This window comes from Epinephelus moara, chromosome 17, assembly GCF_006386435.1.
Source record: "Epinephelus moara isolate mb chromosome 17, YSFRI_EMoa_1.0, whole genome shotgun sequence".
In the NCBI taxonomy this organism is placed as follows: Eukaryota; Metazoa; Chordata; class Actinopteri; order Perciformes; family Serranidae; genus Epinephelus; species Epinephelus moara.
This window is the reverse complement of record NC_065522.1, coordinates 31,021,165-31,042,518: the sequence shown is the minus strand read 5'-3', so window position 1 is coordinate 31,042,518 and position 21,354 is coordinate 31,021,165. Positions and strand designations below refer to the sequence as shown.

General features: G+C 41.5%; 2 protein-coding genes across 5 annotated transcripts in view; one reads left to right on the top strand and one right to left on the bottom strand.

Annotated features, from left to right (window-relative positions):
- The first annotated feature begins 1,617 nt into the window (after positions 1 to 1,617).
- On the top strand, positions 1,618 to 3,607 carry LOC126404305 (tripartite motif-containing protein 16-like). Of its 3 annotated transcripts, none has more exons than XM_050067458.1 (2): positions 1,618 to 1,644; positions 1,771 to 3,607. In XM_050067458.1, exons 1-2 carry the CDS (start codon positions 1,618 to 1,620, stop codon positions 3,367 to 3,369), a joined length of 1,626 nt encoding a protein of 541 aa, XP_049923415.1. In that variant the 3' UTR covers positions 3,370 to 3,607. The 3 variants fall into 3 exon arrangements, with proteins under 3 accessions (XP_049923415.1, XP_049923416.1, XP_049923414.1); XM_050067459.1 differs by lacking the exon at positions 1,618 to 1,644 and having other exon boundaries at positions 1,741 to 2,716; positions 2,804 to 3,607; XM_050067457.1 differs by lacking the exon at positions 1,618 to 1,644 and having other exon boundaries at positions 1,741 to 3,607.
- A 3,241-nt stretch (positions 3,608 to 6,848) lies between these two features.
- Positions 6,849 to 21,354, bottom strand: part of LOC126404280 (SH3 domain-containing protein 19-like) — a 42,690-nt gene continuing 28,184 nt past the window's right edge. The window contains exons 8-17 of one of the 2 annotated variants that reach the window (XM_050067407.1): positions 19,316 to 19,387; positions 16,018 to 16,294; positions 15,447 to 15,741; positions 15,172 to 15,363; positions 14,472 to 14,530; positions 14,108 to 14,352; positions 13,842 to 13,873; positions 12,347 to 12,521; positions 11,480 to 11,568; positions 6,849 to 10,202 (exon numbers count right to left, since the gene is read on the bottom strand). In XM_050067407.1, the coding sequence (XP_049923364.1) occupies positions 10,095 to 10,202; positions 11,480 to 11,568; positions 12,347 to 12,521; positions 13,842 to 13,873; positions 14,108 to 14,352; positions 14,472 to 14,530; positions 15,172 to 15,363; positions 15,447 to 15,741; positions 16,018 to 16,294; positions 19,316 to 19,387 (1,544 nt within the window). In that variant the 3' untranslated portion in view covers positions 6,849 to 10,094. The remainder of the gene's footprint in view (positions 10,203 to 11,479; positions 11,569 to 12,346; positions 12,522 to 13,841; positions 13,874 to 14,107; positions 14,353 to 14,471; positions 14,531 to 15,171; positions 15,364 to 15,446; positions 15,742 to 16,017; positions 16,295 to 19,315; positions 19,388 to 21,354) is intronic. The other variant, XM_050067408.1, reaches the window with a different exon arrangement.

Below are 21,354 nucleotides of genomic sequence, written 5' to 3'. Positions count from 1 at the left end.
GACCTACACATTATGTGCAATAAACATTTGGGAGCTGCTCTGACAGACTGACAGTCTGATCCTTGTGCACAGTGTTATAAAAAATAATAACTATAAAAAGGACAGAAGTTTGATTCTGAGCTGAGGATGAAGTCTCGCTGTGTAATATTTGAATGTAAAGACAATATACTGATGTCCAAAGAAATGATTGATGTGCATAAACTCAGTAACTTAAGACANTGTGTAATATTTGAATGTAAAGACAAAAACAGATGTCCAAAGAAATGATTGATGTGCATAAATTCATTAACTTAAGACAGTCCTGAGTAACAAACTAATATCCAGCAGGATTTAGACTGTGACAGACGGTCAATCTCCGTTAATGAATGCGCTTCCATACAAGCTTTGACACGGACTGAATGAATGAGGAAATGAAACAGCGTGTAAGAGGGAGGAGACAGAGAAAAACTCAGGGTTTATTGAAGAAAACCTGCCGTCGAGCAGGTTATGTTCACAGACTCAGTTGCCATGGTGATGAACTCAGAGTTTGATTTACCTCTCTTTCTGGAACTGCAAACCCAGAGTTTCCCTCATTTCAGGGTTAACATACTCAGAGTTTTCACTAAACCCGCTTTCTGGAATAGGCTACCCCTCTGGCTCCACTCAGTTTTCCAAACAAAGCAGTCTCTTGCCGCTCTGGCGTTATCTCGTGCTGCATTCATTGCAGTCAGACATTGGAGATTTGCGCTCGTAAATGTCAAATTGGCCATAACTTTTCTTTAAATTTGTTGCTGCCAACTGGGGTGGCAGCAGGGGTGGCATGGCTTTCTTTTAGGGTGGCATTTGCCACCCTATGCCACCCCAGTAGATCCGCCCATGCCTTTCACTATGAAAGCCTTTCACTATGAAAGCCCTAGACATAAACCCTGTGTACCTGTTTACCAAAGGGAACTCACAAAGGGACTTTCACAAAGAGCATTTCATTAAAACAAAACTTAATAGGTTGTTTGCAATCACACGCGAAATTCAGATGGAGGGCAGGAAGTGATAAATCTATTTAATTATGTTAATTGGGAAAAAAAAGAATGTGATGACATAAAAGGGTTGGATGAACCTCTAGTATCATCAGAAATCTTGAACTTTGTCCGGTCTCTTAATTCGCAGGTTTTGCGAGTCTGTAAATTTAGCCCTTCCAATCTGGTCTTAACAGTTTGCGTTTGTCCTTTTTTTGTTTCAACATTACAATGTCCCCGTACACACAGTCGCGTCCATAAAGAAATGGTTTTCCCTGCTGGAAGAACCTAACTGGTCTGCACAGAGCCCGGACCTCAACCCCATTCAACACATCCCAATAAATTCTGAAAGGGAAAGTTTTTCTGCTTTGCCTCAACACTGACTACCTAAGCCAGAGAGCTGAACTGTGTTCTCAACCACCTCTACCACATGACCAAAGCTCAATCTTGGTTTAAAGGAGGGCAGCACACGCTGCCAAAGTGCAAACTGACTGTAAACCTTTAGATAAAGGCCATAAATGCTGCCATGGTTTAAACCGCGCCCTTTCAGTCCAACTCCAACTGAATATTTTCTGGTTCCCACCTCTTTTATTGATCTACCAGTTTGGGGATTGGTGTACTCACCATGCTGCAAAGTGCAATCAGCTGGGCAGCGGGACAGCAAAGAAGGTTTGGCTTCCTTCTTGATGACTTTATTTGCTTAGAGGAAAGTCCAACTCCAAGACATTCCCTGTTGTTAAGAGGTGAAATGGCGCAGCAAAGAAATGAAGCATACGAGGTGAAATTCTGCTGTTCGATCTGTTTGGATCTGCTGAAGGATCCGGTGACTATTTCCTGTGGACACAACTACTGCATGAGCTGTATTAAAGCCCACTGGGATGAAGCAGATCAGAAGAATATCTACACCTGTCCTCAGTGCAGACAGACTTTCTACCCGAGGCCTGTCCTCGTGAAAAACACCATGCTGGCAGAGTTAATTGAGGAACGGAGGAAGACAGAAGCTGCTCCTGCTGATCACTGCTATGCCAGACCTGGAGATGTGGCCTGTGATGTCTGCACTGGGAGGAAGCTGAAAGCCTTCAAGTCCTGTCTGGTGTGTCTGGCCTCTTACTGTGAGCAACACCTTCAGCCTCACTATGAATCTCCTACTTTTAAAAAACACAAACTCACTGAAGCCTCCCTGAAGCTTCAGGAGAACATCTGCTCCCGTCATGATGAGGTGATGAAGATTTTCTGCCGCACTGATCAGCAGTGTATCTGTTATCTCTGCTCAATGGATGAACATAAAGGCCACGACACAGTCTCAGCTGCAGCAGAACGGACTGAGAAGCAGAAGGAGCTCGGTGAAAGTCAACAGAAAATCCAGCAGAGAATCCAGGACCGAGAGAAAGATGTGAAGGTGCTTCAGCAGGAGATGAAGGATATCGATTCCTCTGCTGATAAAGCAGTGGAGGACAGTGAGAAGATTTTTACTGAGTTGATCCGTCTCATTGAGAAAAGAAGCTCTGATGTGAAGCAGCACATCAGATCCAGACAGGAAACTGAAGTGAGTCGAGTCAAAAAGCTTCAGGAGAAGCTGGATCAGGAGATCGCTGAGCTAAAGAGGAAGGACGCTGAGCTGGAGCAGCTCTCACGCACAGAGGACCACATCCAGTTTTTTCACAGTTACCTCTCGCTGTCTAAACTAACGGAGTCCACAGAGTCACCAAGACCAAACATTGACTGTCTGCAGCACTTTGAGGATGTGATGGCAGCTGTGACAGCAGCCAGAGACAAAATGCAGACCATCCTTACTGAGAAACTGCCTTTAGCAGAGCTCACGACCAGAGCAGACTTCTTACAATACTCACGTAAAATCACGCTGGATCCAAACACAGCAAACAACTTTTTGGTTTTATCAGAGGGGAACAGAAAAATAACATTTAATACAAAAAATCCACCATATTCTCAACATCCAGACAGATTCACTCGCATATCTCAGGTCTTGAGTAAAGATGATCTGACTGGACGTTGTTACTGGGAGGTGGAGAGGAGCAGGAAAGCTGGAGTAGCAGTTGTTGTTGCTTATAAGAGTATTGCCAGATCAGGGGACTTGAATGCATGTGTATTTGGATTCAATGAGAAGTCTTGGAATTTACATTGTGACAATAGTTATACCTTCAGACATGACAACCACTCAATCAGCATCTCAGGACCTAAATCCTCCAGAGTAGGAGTGTACCTGGATCACAGTGCAGGTATTCTGTCTTTCTACAGCGTCTCTCAAAGAATGACTCTCCTCCACAGAGTCCAGACCACATTCACTGAGCCGCTCTATGCTGGACTTTTTCTTGGTGGTTCTAATGGAGACACTGCTGAGTTCTGTAAACTCAAGTAGTCATTGAAGAGGCAGAGGACAGGTTAATATCTAAGAAACGTATTAACTTATGGAGGACATGAATGCAGGAGCAGGTATGCTTTACAGGGACAAAGTGATTTGACACAGGGTGGCTGGTGTTGTTGGTTTTGTGTGATTTTATCAAATGCAGAACGTGTGTACCTGTGTGATTGTTTCAAATCATGCCTCATGTACAACAGGAAGTCAGGAGTCTAAAGTACAGTATGTTCACTCAGCAGCTCAGTGCTGGACTCTGCTGAGCTGTGTGAGCTCATGTAGACAGACTTATTAAAGAGACACTGTGTAATATTGTGTTTGAATTTATCTTTCAATTTCTTTTGATTATTTTTCTGTATCTTTTTAGTCAGTCTTGATCCTGCTTATTATTATTAGCATCATTAATATTTTGTGTTTACTAATTTTAGTCTTTTTAAAAATTGTACTTACTTTTATTGGTATGTATTTTTTAATAACTCCTCTGTATTTCCTATTATCATCTGTCTTCTTCCTGATATGTTCTCTTAATCCTTGTTTAATTCTACCTTAATTTTATGTCTGGCCTTCGTTCAGCATTATTGTTTGGCTCCTATTGTTATATTGCCTCTGATGTTTTTGCTTCTGCTTTGCTTTGTTTGTCAAAACACTTTGTAAACTCTGTTTTTAACAGTGCCATATAAATACAGTTAATATCATTATTACTATTTTAAAAAGATATAATCAATAACTTCAGGGACTGTAAAATGTGTTTATCATTCGGTGTTAGTTTGTATTCTTGTTTATTTCCTGTGTGTCAGAAATTTTTGTTGATGCGTCTCTGGATTCATAAATTCATAAGAAGAACATTTATTCTGTGTATGCATACATTTACAGCGGCTAAAGGGTGTTTTCATAAGATGCAACTTTAGTGAGAGCACTGCAGCATTACAAAGATTTCATATAAGTTTTTGATAAAATATGAATGAATGATGAATTTTTACATTTAATAAAAATGAATTCTTTAAATCTAAAAAACAGCTTGTGCTTGTGTTTCATTATTGAGCGTTAAGAGTCTCATTCTTCTAATAATCCAGATACTATTATATAAATTAAGCAGTAGAAATGCTGAATTATTCATCTACAAACCCGACCAGACTTCGAAGTAAATTTACTTAATTTAAAAGATATAAATACAACTACAATTACAAAATATTAAGCGTGCAAAGATAAAAATCAAAGACTATGGTTTATAATTTTAGGACTCAACAATTGGGGTATATATTTGATTAAAAACTGAATAGCTGAAACCAAGATCGGATTTATTACTTTCTCGGTTGGACAGTATTTCCATCATTCTCTCTGGTGTAAACTGAACAGTTAATCTTCATGTTCAGCTGCCAGTCATTCAGTCAGAGTCAGTGGAGATCTGAAACATGTCAGCTGTACGACAACCTCTGATGAAACACACCAACAATTAACACAAAAACACGTAAGAAAAAAAAAACTAAATTAAATTAATTAAAAGTCTGAAAGTTTTATTTGTATTAAAAAGTTGGAATGTTTGGTTATACACAAAATATCTTTGACAAAGCACTTTATAAACCTCTTTCATTGTGTGTCTTTCTCACTCACACGCATGTTAGTGTCACAGTGTTAAAGACGCCACATGGAAGATTTCCTCTCTTGACGAGCTGCCACCACATAGTTGTGATGACGCCTGCAAATCGTGTCAAAGTCAGAAACTGCTCGGCACACAAATATGCAAATACAGACACCAAAAGACTTGCCCCACTGAACGTCAAAATACTGAGTGATACCAAAACTGTTCACTTCTCCCTCTTGAGTGCACTTACCCAATAGTCCAGTGAGATTTTAACAGACAGCTAAATACAGTGACTGCAACGTGCAAAAAAATAGTGACACGTCTGCGTTTCCTGCATTAAAATTGTTCAGTTTACAAATATATCGTGTGAACAGTTCCCCATGTCTCTTTCATGACTGTAAAGAAATGACCAAATCTGTTTTTGTTTCTTATCTGATAGCCCTGTTCACACACGAACAGTATTAACTGGGGACTTCCTGTGATTTCTAATAATATCCAAGGTCGTCTGTGAGTTTAAGCCTGTGTTAATCTGCCATTTCCGTAATTTGTCAAGTGAAAATTCCACCGCAAATTACTTACCATATTATATATAAATGCAGAGGTCGTGATAATTTTAGTCCTATATGAATCATTATGTCAGACATTTAAGATCGTATTTAGGTTTTTGTTTTCTTCGTGCCTCACTTAGAGAATTATGGAGTCTGCGTTCTGTTTGTTTAACCCACATTTAAAAGAAAACTAAAATTACTGAATGACAGTTGTACGCCTCCGTTAACCACCAAAAGGTGCACTGATAGTTAACATCCATGTCTGTGAAAACATGGAAGCTTCACACACAGAAGATCTATACAATCAGCACAGTTTCAAGATCAGTGTCACCAACTCAGTCTCTGACCAAATGTCTCCCCTTCTGTTCCTGAGATATGACGTTTAATAATGACCAGAGAAGTGTTTTATGCAGAACATGATGATGTCACAGTGAAGTTGACCTTTGACCTTTTGGATACAAAATGTCATCACATCATTATTTTATCCTGTTAGACATTAGTGTGAAGTTTTGTCATAATTAGTGAATGAATTCTTGAGTTATGGCCAAAAACATATTTTGTGAGGTCACAGTGACCTTCAACCTTTGACCACCAAAATCGAATCAATGTTACAGTGACCTTTGACCTTCAACCACCAAAACTGTTTTGAAATTTGAAAAAAATTCCCACAAGGTGGTCCTGAGAAATTGTGTTCGCAAGAATGAGGCAGACACGGTCACACTGACCATGACCTTTGACCACCAAAATCTAACAGATCATCATTAAAGTCCGAGTGGACGTTTGTGCCAAATTAAGAAATTCCCTCAAGGTGTTTGCGTTCACAAGAACAGGATGAACGGACAAATATGCCTCAGCTGTCGCCGGCACAGAGGCATAAAACGGAGGTTAACACCGTACATGACCACTGGTTGTGCTTCGTCATATTTCTGCGTTGTGTTGAGTGGAGTTTAATTGAGTGTGGGCATCATATCCTCGAGATAATGTCAGTGAATCTGAGTAAAATACAGATTTAACTGATCCTGTGCGAATGTGCGGCACAAACACAGACCTGGCGAGTTATTTCTGAATCACATGAAGTCCCCTGGTTACACAGGTCCTGTAACTACAAACTTTAGTCTAACAAAGAAAAATTCATCATCATCACTGCTGATTTGCTGACAGCACATTTAGAGAGAGAAAATCCTCCATGTTTTTATCTTTAATAAAACACCAATGAGTTTCAGTTGATGAGTAAATATTCAGTCTGGAAACGTGGGATGCTGTTTTTTTTTTTTTTTGAGATGTAGTGTTTTAACTCAGGAAACATGTTGAGAAAACAGTGAAAGAGAAAAGACCATAGTACAGTACATCTAAAAAAAAATACAGCTAGAGCTTTGTATCTGTGAAAGAGTTCGGTACGATAATGCTGTGATGAAAACACTCTTCCTATTGTTGGTGCAGGGTGGTGCAAGACTGCCTAAAGATACTGTTTAACTGAAGGAAATCAAACCTGAACCAAAGTGGGTGTGAAATCGTTTTTTAGTTCCCCGCTGTTACAACTTTCACTTCCTGGTTCACTCTGTGCAAGTTATGTATTTATATGACCTTTAGGTTTAAATATTATAAACTTTAAACATGTTTTATGATGACATCTTAAAATACCGAATGTGATTTTTCAACTTCTGTAAAGCTTATTTTTAATATCTTAATAACATTGTATAAAAGTTTCAAAATATCTTCTTAATCCAGGTTTGTTTGCTTTTATTGAGCCACTTGCTCTTCTAGTGTCAAGTTTTAGTTTAGCTTGTTTAAATCTGTTGAATGAAACCCACGTACACCTATCGGCCAAAACACTGAAACCACTGACAGGTGAAGTGAATAACATTAATCATTTTGTTACAATTCAATGCTCTTCTGAGGGACCTTGAATCCTGGCCTTTATGTGGATGACACTTAACATGCACCACCCACCCAAACACCATTACAGACCAGTACATCCATTGGGCATGCTGGTACCTTACCTCAATACCTTGGTACCAGACAACACAGGACACCCCCAGAGGTCCTGCCTCAATGCCTCGACAGGTCAGAGGCTCCATCATAGATCATACTTGGCTCTGACCTGTCAAGGCCCGGACAAAGGACCTTTGGAGTACTGGTTTGCCCCACAGATGCTTGATCAGATCAGGATCTGGGGAATCTGAAAGCTAGATCGACGTCTTAAGGTCCTTGTCACGTTCCTTGGACCATTCCTGAGCAGTTTTTGCAGTGTGGCATGGTGTACTGCCTTGCTGAGGGGCTACTGCCATCGGGGGTACTGTTGCCATGAGAGGGGGTACTTGGTCTATAACAATGTTCGTAAAGGCGGATCCACATGAATGCCAGGACCAAAGGTTTCCAAGCAGAACATTGCATTGTAATGAAATGATCGATGTTATTCACTTCACCTGTCCCGTCAGTGGTTTTAATGTGCCTGATCGGTGTATACGTTACATTACTGCCAACTGTTTTCCAAATCATGGCACACTCTTCTCCAGTTCATCGTGTTTCGTTCACTGGGATATTTTGACTTCATCAGGATGGCGAAACAGCCGCAAACATTCAGCTCTCAAGTTAGAAACAAGCTTTGGAAAAATGTTGAGCAGTGATGTATCATCAGTTTCTAGATAACAGATGAAAACCAGCTTTAGTGTTCTTTATGTAAAGTGATCTGGTTCATACGTCAAAGTGTTGAGGATGTAAAACATTGAAAAAAAAGCTTTGTTGTAAAAGCTGATGAGCAAAAACGTGCAACAAAAAAAAACTAAACCTTTATAAATATCTACAGGCTCCTACAGTGTCACAAAATTAAACATTCTGACAGTTACTTTTACCTACACTGACAACGTCCTATGACTTCCTGTCTTAAAAGTGGCTATTTTTGGGCCCACATTACTCAGTTTTTATTCAGTTTTCTGATCTCCTCTGGCTCAGGTTGAGAATAGTGTTCTTCACTATGTTAATGATAAATGTGAGTTTTAACTGATTAGAGTGAATTAGTCCTCCTCTCTGAACCTCGCAAGCTTTCCAGTTTGAATACTGCAAGTTGGCCTGATTTTGAAAATGTATCTGACGCATATTTTTAACAGTCTGTGTTAAAAAGATAGTTCGGATTATTTGCAGTGGGGTTGTATGAGGTACTTAACTACAGTCAGTGTATTACATAAAGTAGATGGCAGTCAGCTACAGCAACATTTAGCCACCTAAATAAATCAATATCAGTTGAAGGAGCCTTTAAATCAGGGACCAGGCCAGGATCTGAGTGCACTTGACCCCAAAGTTCAGTCTGTTTGATTACTCTAAACACTACGTACCGTGCCTGGGCACATTACCCCAATCTGTGTCGGTGTCTATTTCAAAAGCTGGGGGGCAACTGAGGCAGGCAACACCTCTCTTTGACGCCACCAGACTCCATTGAGAGAAACAGTACTTTTATCTCACAGTACAGGAGAGCTGCTGGTCTACCGCTGCTTCGATTGGTTAGTTTGTCTGTGTTACTGTGTGACTTTGGTGAATCTGAACTAACCTTTTAAAACACCAAAGTCACACAATTACACAAACCAACAAACTGATCGAGGTGGCAGTCTCGTGTTCTGTTTGGTAAAATTAATGTTTTTGTCAATGGAGTCTGGCTTTGTTTAAAGCATGGCTATGTTTCACCTTCAATCAGCTCCCTGTCGGAAAGGTTTGTCTGGCCGCAATGTCAAGCCAGTGAAAATGTTCTAAATATAGCATACACTTGATACTGATATTGGACATTGCTTTGTTTCCATGGCGGTACTCCTGTCTGCTTCTCTAAACTAGGGCCATGCCAACTCACTGTAGGTAATACACTGACTGTAAATAAGTACCGTATACAACCCCACTTTAAAAAATCTGAACCATCCCTTTAAAGTGAATTAGTCCTCCTCTCTGAACCTTTGAAGCTTTCTACTTTCAATACTGCAAGTTGGCCTGAATTTGAAAATCTGACATGTAACATTTTTCAACAGTCTGCGTTAAACATCTGTAATCAGACACAAAGGGGAAAAGTCGTCCAACAGCGGCTCTTCGAAGCAGGTCCATGTGCAGGCCGGTCACGACTGATGAACCAAAAAGAGTCAGTGAAAGACAAAAAGTCAAATCCAGTCCAGGTGGGAAATCGTCCATGGAGTCAATTGGAGCGCAGAAGAAGAAACATGAGAATCAACGGTGTAATATCAGATTTACTCCGTCATTATGCGGCATAGGTACGTCCCGTTCTCAATCGTCATGCCAATCGTGAGCAGGTGTCAGTTGCTCGGGTGATGTCAGGTCAATGGTTGTCAATCAAAGAGACGATCCAATTGCAACTCAGAGTTCCGATTTCCAAACTCCAAATAAAAACTGAGCAGGCGGCTTTTGTTTCATTGCCTGGAAAGTTTTTGGAAAACCTTGGAATTAAGTGTACACAGCACGCTCTGTAGTGTTCACAGGTGAGGGGAGGTCACCAGTTCAAAAACCCTCCGACCAACCTGTTCACACAGAGCGGCTGTGAAAACTGAGAAGAAAAAAAGTTACTTCCTAGTTTTCCCCCATCAGCTGTTTCCATGTTTGCCTCATCAGAGAAGTGAAATGTAGTTTTTAGGCACAATCCCACGCTTCCCGCCCACAACTCCCAAAATCCACTGCTCATCCACAAACTCCACCTGTGTTACGATGTCACCAACCTGCAGGGAAAAGACAGAAAGAGAGCATGTTTGTTAGTTATCTAGATTACCGCATCACAGTTGATTGCCTTTGACCTTCACATTATTATCAGTTTATTCTAAAGTGGCCGTTCGGGCCAAATTTAAAGAAAACATATTCTCGAGGTATCGAGTTCATGAGAATGAGACGGATGAGGTCACACTGCTGTTGACATCCGACTTTCAAACTCTGATCAGCTTAGCCTTGTGTCCAAGTTGACGTTTGTGCCCAATTTGAGGAAATTCTCTGAAGGCCCTCTTGAAATAACATGTTCAAAAAAATGAGACAGATGCAAGGTAACAGTGACATTCTACCACCAATTCTAATCACTTCATTGTTGAGTCCAAGTAGACGTTTGTGCCAAATTTGTGAAAATCCCCTAAAAGCGTTCTACAGATATTGCGTTCTTGAGAATGAGATGGATGCAAGGTCACAGTGACCTTTCACCACCAAATTCTAATCAGGTCATCGTTGAGTCAAAGTGGACGTTTGCGCCAAATTTGAAGAAATTCTCTATAGGCCTTCTTGAAATAACAGTCAAGAAAACGAGATAGATGCAAAGTCGCTGTGGCATTCAACTACCAAAGTCTTATCAGTTCATTGTTACGTTTGTGCAAAATTTGTTTAAGTTTCCTCAAGGCCTTCTTTAGATATCACGTTCACAAGAATGAGACAGACGCAAGGTCACAGTGACCTTTGACCACCAAATTCTAATCAGTTCATCGTTGAGTCAAAGTGGACGTTTGTGCCAAATTTTAAGAAATTCTCTATAGGCCTTCTTGAAATGACGTGTTAAAGAAAATGAGATGGATGCAAGGTCACAGTGACACTCGACCACCATTTCTAATCAGTTCATTGTTGAGTCCAAGTAGACGCTTGTGCCAAATTTGAGTAAATTCCCTCAAGGTGTTCTTGAGATATTGCGTTCACCAGAACAGGACGGACAAATGCACAACCCCAAAAAACATACTGCTTCCGACCACTCCGATATGTGTCCCTTTAAGTTTAGTTAATCAAAATGTATGTATACAATATGTTGTGTGTGCAGTAATTGTTGAATAAAGATGGGAAAGGAAGAATATGAGGGAATGAAACAATCTAAAACTGAATTATTATTTTTTTGTCTTTACTGATAAACTAACAGTTATTACATTACATTTATCGGCCGACATAAAAATAAAGATTTGACGTAAACTTACATCTAATCTGTGCAGAGAATACCAACTAAAACTTCCTCATCACACACACACACAGGCACCTTTAACGTGAGCTCATCCTCGCTCTCTGCTGCGAAGTCAAACTTGGCCACTGCTTTAACCTCTGACTGCTGGAGTTGGATTGGCTTAGCTGGAAACAGGAAGAGGAAGTTATGGTAAGCGACCTCAGTGACCACACACACACACTCATGCATCACAGCACAAGTAAAACATGTAGGGCTGCCCCCGACAAAGAATTTTCCTAGTCAACAGTCCTCATCAGGGTCCATCAGTGGACTAGTCTCCTGCATGTTTCTGATATGAGTGTAATGATTAAATGATATATTTTGGTGGTTTGAGTTGAAGGTGTGAGAAAGAATAGTATCAGTAACATTGTTAACACTGTGCTACATTACAGAGAAATACAAACCGTACTAATGAACCTTCATTAATATAGGCCTATATTTTATCTACAAGTGCACGTCACACACTGAGCGAGCCGCCTGTTAATGACGCTGTGGGCTAATGGGCATGTAGCTACTTCCATGTTTCAGATGATACGTCATGTTTGTAGTCGACCAATGAAGATGAGTTTACATATCACCTTGGGTTCGTCCTTCACCTTCTCAAAATGATCCCACACTTTGGATTTCCTGCCCGACATGTTATTAACTAGCCTGTGGAATAACCGCAGGTACCAGCCCTGGGAATTAACCTGACTCCCCTCACAGGGGGCATTTTTACTTTTATTTTTGATACTTCAACTACATTTTCTTGATACTTGTTTTACTTGAGTAACATTTTCAATGCAGGACTTCTAGTTGTAGTGGAGTACTTTCACAGAGTGGTATTTGAACTTTCAGTAAAGGACTTGATTAGGTATTTTTCTCTGATGTATTTCAGTGTGTGTGTGTGTGTGCGCGTTTTACCCTGGCATGGCTGTGTGAAGGCAGCAGGGTAGATCCCCTCCCTCCCTTCCAGTCTTCCTCTCCTCCACTCAGCGTCGATGTGCTCCATCACCTCGATGAGTGCCCCCTTGTGGAAGGAAAGATCCTCTGCAGTCTGACCGGGGAAGTCAAACAGAGCCTCGGCCCACTCCTTCACCTGCGCACACACACATCCACAGATTCAGACAAAAAACACATCCAATAATAGAATAATCAGTGAAATATATAAACAAAAATCTGACTGTAAACAAAATTATTAAGAGAATGCACTTTATAGTACAAAAAACCATATTGTGTAGGGCTGCACGATTATTTTAGTTAGTAGCAGTTTATTTCGAACATTTAAGTAGCAAATAAATAATCATACAGTAGCAGACACACATAACAACAGGTTACTTAAGGAAGCTTAAAAACTGAAAACAGCATTTAATGATGTGATTTACATGTGCAAAAAGGAGTGGGAGGAAGTACAAGCTTATTTATTGCTTCCCCTTCTCCACAAACTAACAAAAGTGAATTATGTAGCTCCCCATCAGTATAAAGCTGTACAATAATTAATACTCTTAGACCTATTCTAATATATTAAACTAATTATTAATAATATTTGTCTTACAAATTACATAATAATAATAATAATACATTTTATTTAAAGGCGCCTTTCATGACACTAAAGGTCACCTTACAGGCAGCAATAGCTAAAATAACAGCAGATTAAAAGTCAACAAGATAAGGAATGAAGTAACATAAAATAAGTGACTAAATAATAAAATAATAATAACAACATAACAACCAATGAATATTCAGCAAAACAAGTTGACAGTGAATAAAATTCCTTGTCAGGAAAGACGACAAGAACGTTGTTTCTGCAGGTCATTGGACTAAAACTCTTCCCAGTGTGAAAACACATCCAGAAAACGCTCCAGGAAATACACCCCACCAAAGGTGAGACCTCCTGGGCTGCGGACGTCGGCTGTAGCGCTACACTATCTAAACAACCAAACTGGATTTTAATCGTGTCCAGCTGCAGGACACAAAGAAGCAATGAAGGTTTGTGGTGGATGAAATGTTGCTCCATGAGTGACTCTCCGGCTTTCAGGCAGATCTTTGGGAAAATACAGTTTACAGGCAACTGAAGACCCCCAGGTAAAAAGAAAATAAATTTGCAAATGATCTAGCTTTAGCTGCACTTACCTGTGATTACCATGACACTCGCACAGACGCACACATCTGAATTTTGGGGAAGATACGCAACTACAAGTTTTATGTGGTGTAACAGGAATATAATAAAACGAGTAGCGTAACGAATTACTGTTGGCAGGGAGTAATAACTAAAGTTAAATTATTACTTAAGAGTGATGAGTAATGAGTAATTTATTACGAGCCCAACACTGCTACTTGTGAGCCCTTTTTTTTGTTTATCTTCAATGAATATAAATTACACACACACACACACACACACGTACGTACACACACTCACCTTGGAGTCGAGGTCCTGTGACATCTTTGGTGCTGTTGAGAACAAAAAAATACCATTACATTCAACTCTGGAGGACGTGAGGAAGAATGGGTGAAAGCTCTGCAAGGAAAGTTAAGCGCCTTGTAGGAAGCAAAGGCAACATTTATTAAAAACTAAACATTTAAAAAACTGTGCCAGTGGATTTAGAGTATTTTTAACCATCAAACAAAATCAATCAGTGATTTAGTAAATCAATCAGTCAGTGTGAGCAGGACCTGGTGGCTCACCAGTACTCTCTGTCACTGTGGTATCCACTGGCACTGTTTTTTCCCCCGGTGACGACGCCGGCTGCGGGGGCGGCTCCACCACCTCAGCGAAGTTCAGGGGGAATATTCCGATTCGCCCGTGGATCTGGCCCCGCCCCCACTCTTGCCCAATGAGCTCCAGGAGGGCGATGACGTCCCCCTGGGAGAAGGTGAGCTCGTCCTCCTCCTCTCCCTCGTAGTCAAACAAGGCGATGCACCGAGGGCCGCTGCACACACACACACACATTAAGAAATACACACACAATGACACACCTGGTCTTCTAAAAAGAATTGATGTTTTTCAGTGATCAGTCTGGTGTGCAGTTTTTCATGTTGTGAGTCTGACCTGACAGGAGGAGGGTCGGGCTGCTCTTTCTGCTCAGTGGGCTGCACAGGCAGGATGGACTAGATGAGAGAGGAAAACAAAACGATAGTTATCAGGGGTGGAGTAAAACTTGATTCTTAGATGCATCGCGATGTGGACGCGGACGATTCAGCATTGATTCACAGATGTCAATAAAAGGTCATAAAACATGACGTCGACGGAACAAAAGAGGCGGAACTCAACTGTGACGTCAGCGCAGCACCCAGACAGTCTCCAGCGCGGACGAGCTAAAATTAACTTGTACTAATTCATCTTCACAAAAGACAGCAGCTGCAGCTTGTTTTAATTTGATGTCTGAATAATTTGAGGCGAACATGAAGTACACACCTACAGCACCGAACTTCCCATTGACAAAACAGCGTTTCGGCTTTTACAACTCTATCAACTAGGCGCCTCGTCTTGTTTAAGTTCAAGTACACTCTTCCACCCTCACACAACAGCTGGTTTAAGAAGCTTCTAAACCTTCTCAAGCTTGAAAAGATTAGACTGGAGACACTGGTAAATCCTCCGACAACACCTGAAAGCCCTTTATGGAGTTTTTGAGTAAGGCTACCATTCACTCAGATGACACCTCAGGTATAGCGGCCTGCCTCCTGACATAATATAATCATCTATATTATATAATATGGACATTTTCAGGCTTTATTAGAAGTGCCATTACCTGGGAGTCTGATAGGCTGAGGCCCTCTAAGGACAGTTTTGATTGGCTGTCCTGATCAGGAGCAGGCTCTGGTTGGGTGTCCAGGTCCAGGAGACACTGCGATGGGCTGATGACGGCAGTTTGACTCCTCCCCTCCCCTGACAGGTGCTCTGAGGGGCTCGGGTCGTCCAGGACGATCAGGACTTCCTGTTTCTGAGATAAAGGTAAGAAATTATACAATTTCAGCTAAAATCTACGACAGTATGTTGTGTGTGTGTGCATTTGTTTGCTTATACCATGTAGCTGCTGTAGAGAGGGTGTCCAGGTTTGGGGCGGGGGGGCAGAGGTGGTCCTTTCTTTGGTGCCTTTTGAGGCTGCACCTGATTGGCTGACACAGGAGGAGGGGATGGAGTGCTTTGTGAAGGTGGGGACAGGTTGGCAGGGGGAACAGAGGGGGTGGGACTAGTTCTGGAGGGAGGAGGGGCTGTCGGGTTGGATGGTAAAGTCGAGCCGACGGAAGGTGGCGGAGGTCGCCCGGGGATGGATTTGATTGGTGGAGGACGCAGGGGGAGGAGCTTGACACTTGAAGGCCTGGAGAGAAAAACAGTTCTTGATTTAAGGCATGAAACAGGTGTGAAGTGAAGCAATTCTTTGAAAGAAAACAGAGCTAAGAACAGCGTCTTGTTTGTGGTGATAGATGATGGCGGGTCGGTCCATGTTTCTGAGCGACACATTGATCTCTGACAACTGTTTCTTTGTTTTACCTTTTCTCTACAGATACATGAAGCTTAAACAGAGGAGACAGACATTACCACTTAAAGTTGATGGTTTATTTCCATCCTGGATTACTACAAATCTCTTTCTCACCGTGGAGGGAGAGGAGGATCTGAGGGGGTTGGGTTTGCAGTGGTGGAAGTTTCTGGTTTGGTCTGGGTCACGGGGCCTTTCCTCAGGGCTGGAGCCGGAGCTGGAGCCAGAGCTAGGTTTGGGTTTGGAGCTGGGGTTGGAGTTGGTGGTTTGAGGCCTGGAATCGGAACCACAGCCGGTCCTGAAGGTTTGGGGGCCGTGGCTGGGGCAGCAGCTGTAAGTTTGGGCGGGACTGGGTTTGGATCTGGAGATGTGGGTTTAGGGGCCAGATTTGGAGCTGGAGGTGGAGAGCAGATATCAGACTTCATCATTAATCATTATCCAGATCAGGAAGGAACATTTTACAGGGTGCAACTACAAGGATTGCCCAAATGCTGCTTGGTCAAAATCGGGTAAAAATTTAGCCATGACTACTCCAAACAGAGTAACTCCTCGCGTTTGTAAGCTCACTTCAGCGGTAACTTCCTGCAACAACTCAAATCTCGCGAGACCAACTGCCGAAAACACCAAAGAAGAAGAATCTCGCAAGACATGAGATTTCAGAGCCAGCCTTTCACTCTCTGAGTGAGTGTTTTGACTTGCCCCAACAAACATGTCCGAATTTTTACCTGATTTTGACCAACTGGATCTGGATGAGCCATTTGAATTTGATGACCGCCCGTATTTATTTGAACACAGAATACACGGACGCAGAGCTCATTGAAACTGAAGAGCGGACGAGGAGAGAGAGGGAGCAGCAACAGGCAGAGGAACATGTCTGAATCCAGCTAAAGGTAANCGGACGAGGAAGAGAGGGAGCAGCAACAGGCAGAGGAACATGTCTGAATCCAGCTAAAGGTAAACACAGACGTTCATTTCTCCTTTACGTTATGTTGTCAGATAATTATACTAACAATCCGAGCCTATCTGTGTGAAAAAAATGCACTTTTAGTGGACGTATTTTGACGTTGTTTGACGCTGTCTGAAGCCCTATTATTTAATATAGCGCACGCTCACGGGCTGCAGGCAGGTCAGCCCTAGCTTCATACTGGAGAAAATACTGAACATCCTATCACTCATTTAGACAAAAGTAGATCGGAAAATAGGGCCCAGGTTGAAAAAAACATTAGTTCCCCTTTAAGGTAAAATAAACCTTTATTGATCCCCAGAGGGGAAACTTTGGGTGTTGCAGCAGTAAAAATAAAATAAAAATAAGAGTAAATAAAATTAGAGGTTTACAAAAAAAACACAGCACCCTCCACTGGTAATACCACGACTAAAATGCTGCTGTCATGCAAACAAGTTAACAAGAACAAAGTGATGAGTCGAAAAAAGTCCAAACATGAAATAGTAGACAAAGAGCTGCCGACTGCTCTGACACCATCCTGTTGAATCATGTGTATAATGACGAAAGATGCAGCATATAAATTTAAGGGAACTCTTACACACATGTTGCACACATGGTGTCTTTCCTTGCGGCACGTTCACAAATGTCCTCTGGCAGGTTTTGAAACTATGACACGACTGAATATGCTGACTGGAACGTTTTGTCTCACCGTGAAACAACTTAACTAGCTGCCCGGTTTCTACAAGTTCATGCAGCAGCCGGGACAGTTGCATAATGGGAATTCTCTGTCAGATCGACCAATCACACGACTTGGCTGAACGCACCAAAATACACACGTCAGCGACAGTACAGTACAGCTGGCAGCACACACACATCAAACTCACACAGCAGTAAGAACAGTGGAGGCTTTTTTCTCCTCACACAATCACTGCATTTTTCTTTCACAAGGTTTGGATTGAATAATATAACAACACACCCCCCTCCCTCCGCTGCACACACACTCTGCTACTGCTATCTTTGCGAGGACCCTGACTGACATAATGCATTTCAGAGCCCCTTCCCTTCCCTCAGTTTCTGTTTATTGCGTTTTCAATTTCGCCGACAATTTAAAAATTGTCCGATGCTCCACTGAGGTGAGATGTTCCAGTGAGGGGCAAACTTGCTGCTGAAACATGGTGACCAGACACTTGTAATTATGATGGTGTACAGATTTGAAACACCGAAGTTCATGTTGTCAAGATTCCTTAAAAAGGAAATCATTGTTATATTCAATTCAAGAAGTCTAATTGTTTCTTGACCTGTCCATAAACATATATTTTGCTTCTTTCACTGCACTGTGTTCTACTTATTTCTCGGATTTTATTTTTCACTGACAGCTCAGTGTGTTTCCTGTTGTCATTCATCTTTGGTTGTATTGTTCTGTATCATGTCAGTTTGGTACTTTAGGGCCCGTCCCAATACCCTCCCCGGCCCTACCCCTAGATTTGCACGTTCCCGCAAGGGGGAAGGGGTGTCCCAATTCCTTTTTGTGTGTAGGGGTAGGGGGCATAACGAGGGGTAGTGGGTATGAAACTAGCCCTTCGGAGCGAGGGATTTCAGATGCTGACTTGCCAGCGAGGGATAGACGTTGCCATGGCTAACACCGAGGAAGAGACAGGGAAAAAAGTTCATACATAGCTAACGTTACCGTCGTCAGGATGCTTGTTAGCTAGCTAGCTAGCTCGCACTATCTGGTGTCTGTCATCTGTCCTGTTCTGCAAAGTTGTTGCATTTTTCACATTACAATAACATGCCAGCTAGTATAGCCTATGCTGCTTCGCAATGTTAGCTGGTTAGCTAGCTAGCTTGCTAGCAGGAGTCCCCTGTCATCTGTCGTTCATCAAACGAAGCATGATGAATACAGCAAAAGGCGATCGGTTGGAAATGTAGATGGCTCGCAGCTTCCTGTTTACAATAGTTACGTACGCGTGAACGTAACCGACGTGGTGATGTAGTGAGTGGTGTCCCAATTCCTAGGGAAAGATTTCAACCCCTACCTCTCGTTGCTTCATTTCAAGGGCCAAGGGCTAAGGGGTAGTGGACAAGGGGAGGTACTGGGATTGGGCCTTAGTAAACTTTTCACCCCACAACTCCTCCAATTAAATTCCCACATGGTCCAGTCATATAGGTTTTGATTTATTTTGACACGTTTGCTTATTTTTCCCTGCCTTCCCGACTCACATTTGGTCGACTGTTAGGGGGCAGCCTTGATATAAACATACTTCGGTCCTCACTATGTCGCAAATACAAGTTCAAATACACACAAGCACTCTGTGATATGTTGCAAATGCATAATTGCATATTTCTGCTACATAATGAGCAGGATTTGTGTCTCTAAGCTCTCAAACACCCCATTGTACTGGAGCTACATCCAGCTTAGTGCTCACACACACACACACACACACACACACACACACACATACACTCTCTTACCACTGGCTCTGCGTGGTGAGGTCAGTGCTGCTGGTTTGGTCGGGATGTCTGGACGAGCACTTCCTACTTTCACTGAAACAACAAAAATACAAAAAACAGAAATATAAGTGGTGTCACATGACATTACATATCCGACTTATCTGGTTCAGTTAGATTTAGACGTGACTAAACAAAACCGTTTTAATGTTTCGGTAGATAAGACAGTCTGACAGCAGATTCAGTAGAAACTGTTGCAGACTCAACAGGTATCTGTCATGTCAGAGGCAGAGAGAAAGAGTCACTTCCTCCAACGTCAATCAGCCTTTCTTCACTGTCTCTCCTTTATCCTTCTCTGTGAGCTGAGACGTTTGCTCGTTGTTTAGTCTGAGGTTTGTACAATGAAACTCTGTTCAGGATTTAACACAGAGGCAATCAGAAACACTGACGTCAGAGAGGCCTCGGTAAAAAGCGAAGAGGATTTCAAATGTCATCAACGTCCACTCTCCTTCATGAGTTCAAACACTTGAAACCTTATTCAAATACTGATCTACTAGAGCTCACGACACAAAACAAAACCAAGGCTGTTATTTCGGAAAACCCCACAAAGTTAGTCTTAATGTCAGACTCACTGAAGTCCAGATAATCAAACAGAAAAATGTACGATACCATTCTGTTCTTTATGCCCGACAGATTAATCAACAATGGAACTAATCATTTGTTGCAGCCCTACTGCAAGTGTTTGGCTCAGGTACTGAGCTCGATCATTTTAAGGGCACCGATTTATGTCAGAACTACAGAGCACTGATTCACATTAAACTACAAAACTACAGTATCACTGCAGTGCCGATCTGCATCGAGAGTTTCGGTATCCAGTCTTTTTTCTTTTCTATATTATTTTAGTAATAGCCTAGTGTCACTGCTGGATGAGCAGACACATACAGAATTGTTTTTCATCTACGTCTCCCCTGCAGCTTGTTTAAAAATTAAAAAGTAAAAACTGTAAAAAGGTACCTGTACTGGGGCTCCAGGTACTGGACCATAGTCATCAGTATCACCAGTTTCTTTCCTAATGAGCAAATCATAGCTACACAGTAGTGATACCTTATCAGCAGCAGCTACACAAACATTCAGGTTATCTGGTAGATAAGCAGTGTAAGCACGGAGCAGCACGCTTCCTCCAAACCTCCTGTAAATATTTGTGAAATGACCCGCTTTACTGTTTCTGCACGTGTGCAGAAGTTCACCAGCTGACTCAGATAAACTTTCAATGTTTTAAACAGTCAAAGTTACTGCTGTAAATACTCCCAAATATAAGACACTCTCTTGAAATCAAAAAATAAATACCAATGTATGCATCTTATTGTTAGTTCAAATGTACATGTATTCAGAGAAAAAAGGCTCAGGTGGAAAGACTACTCTCTGTATTTTAACATCAATTTGACATCTAACCTGTCCACGTTACATGCTGAAATCCACTTGTGATTAGGCCTGCAGCTAACCATTATTTTCCTTGACTTATCGATTATATTGTCTTTTTATAAAATGTACAAAAATAACAAAAAATGAACATGACAATTTCCTTAAGCTCAAAGTGACTTATTCAAATTGCTTGTTTTGTCCAAAACCCAAATATGCTCAGTTTACTATCACAGAAGACCAAGAAACCAAGTTAATACACACACATCAGAAGCTGGAATCAGTCGTGTTTTGTGTCATTTTAGTTTAAAATCTGTTGTCAAATAACTTTCTGTCAATCCACCGACTGATTCAGCTCTACTCATGATGGTTTCTTTTGAAGAATTAAGACAAGTAAAATGTGACTTTGTAATTGCAACTTACCTTAGTGTCTCTTTTCTTCTCTTTTTTTTTAATTTATATAAACTAGTCCATACTCATTGGTAGCTTTGTCACCTTCTACCTATGCCAATCCTCAATGCCTATGTGCAGTTTCACAGATTGTCCACGTCAGTGAGGAGAAAAACGTGGGACAGACAGAATGACTGACTGACAGAATGACACACTGACAGTTTCCGTGATTATGTACAGCATACCATACCATG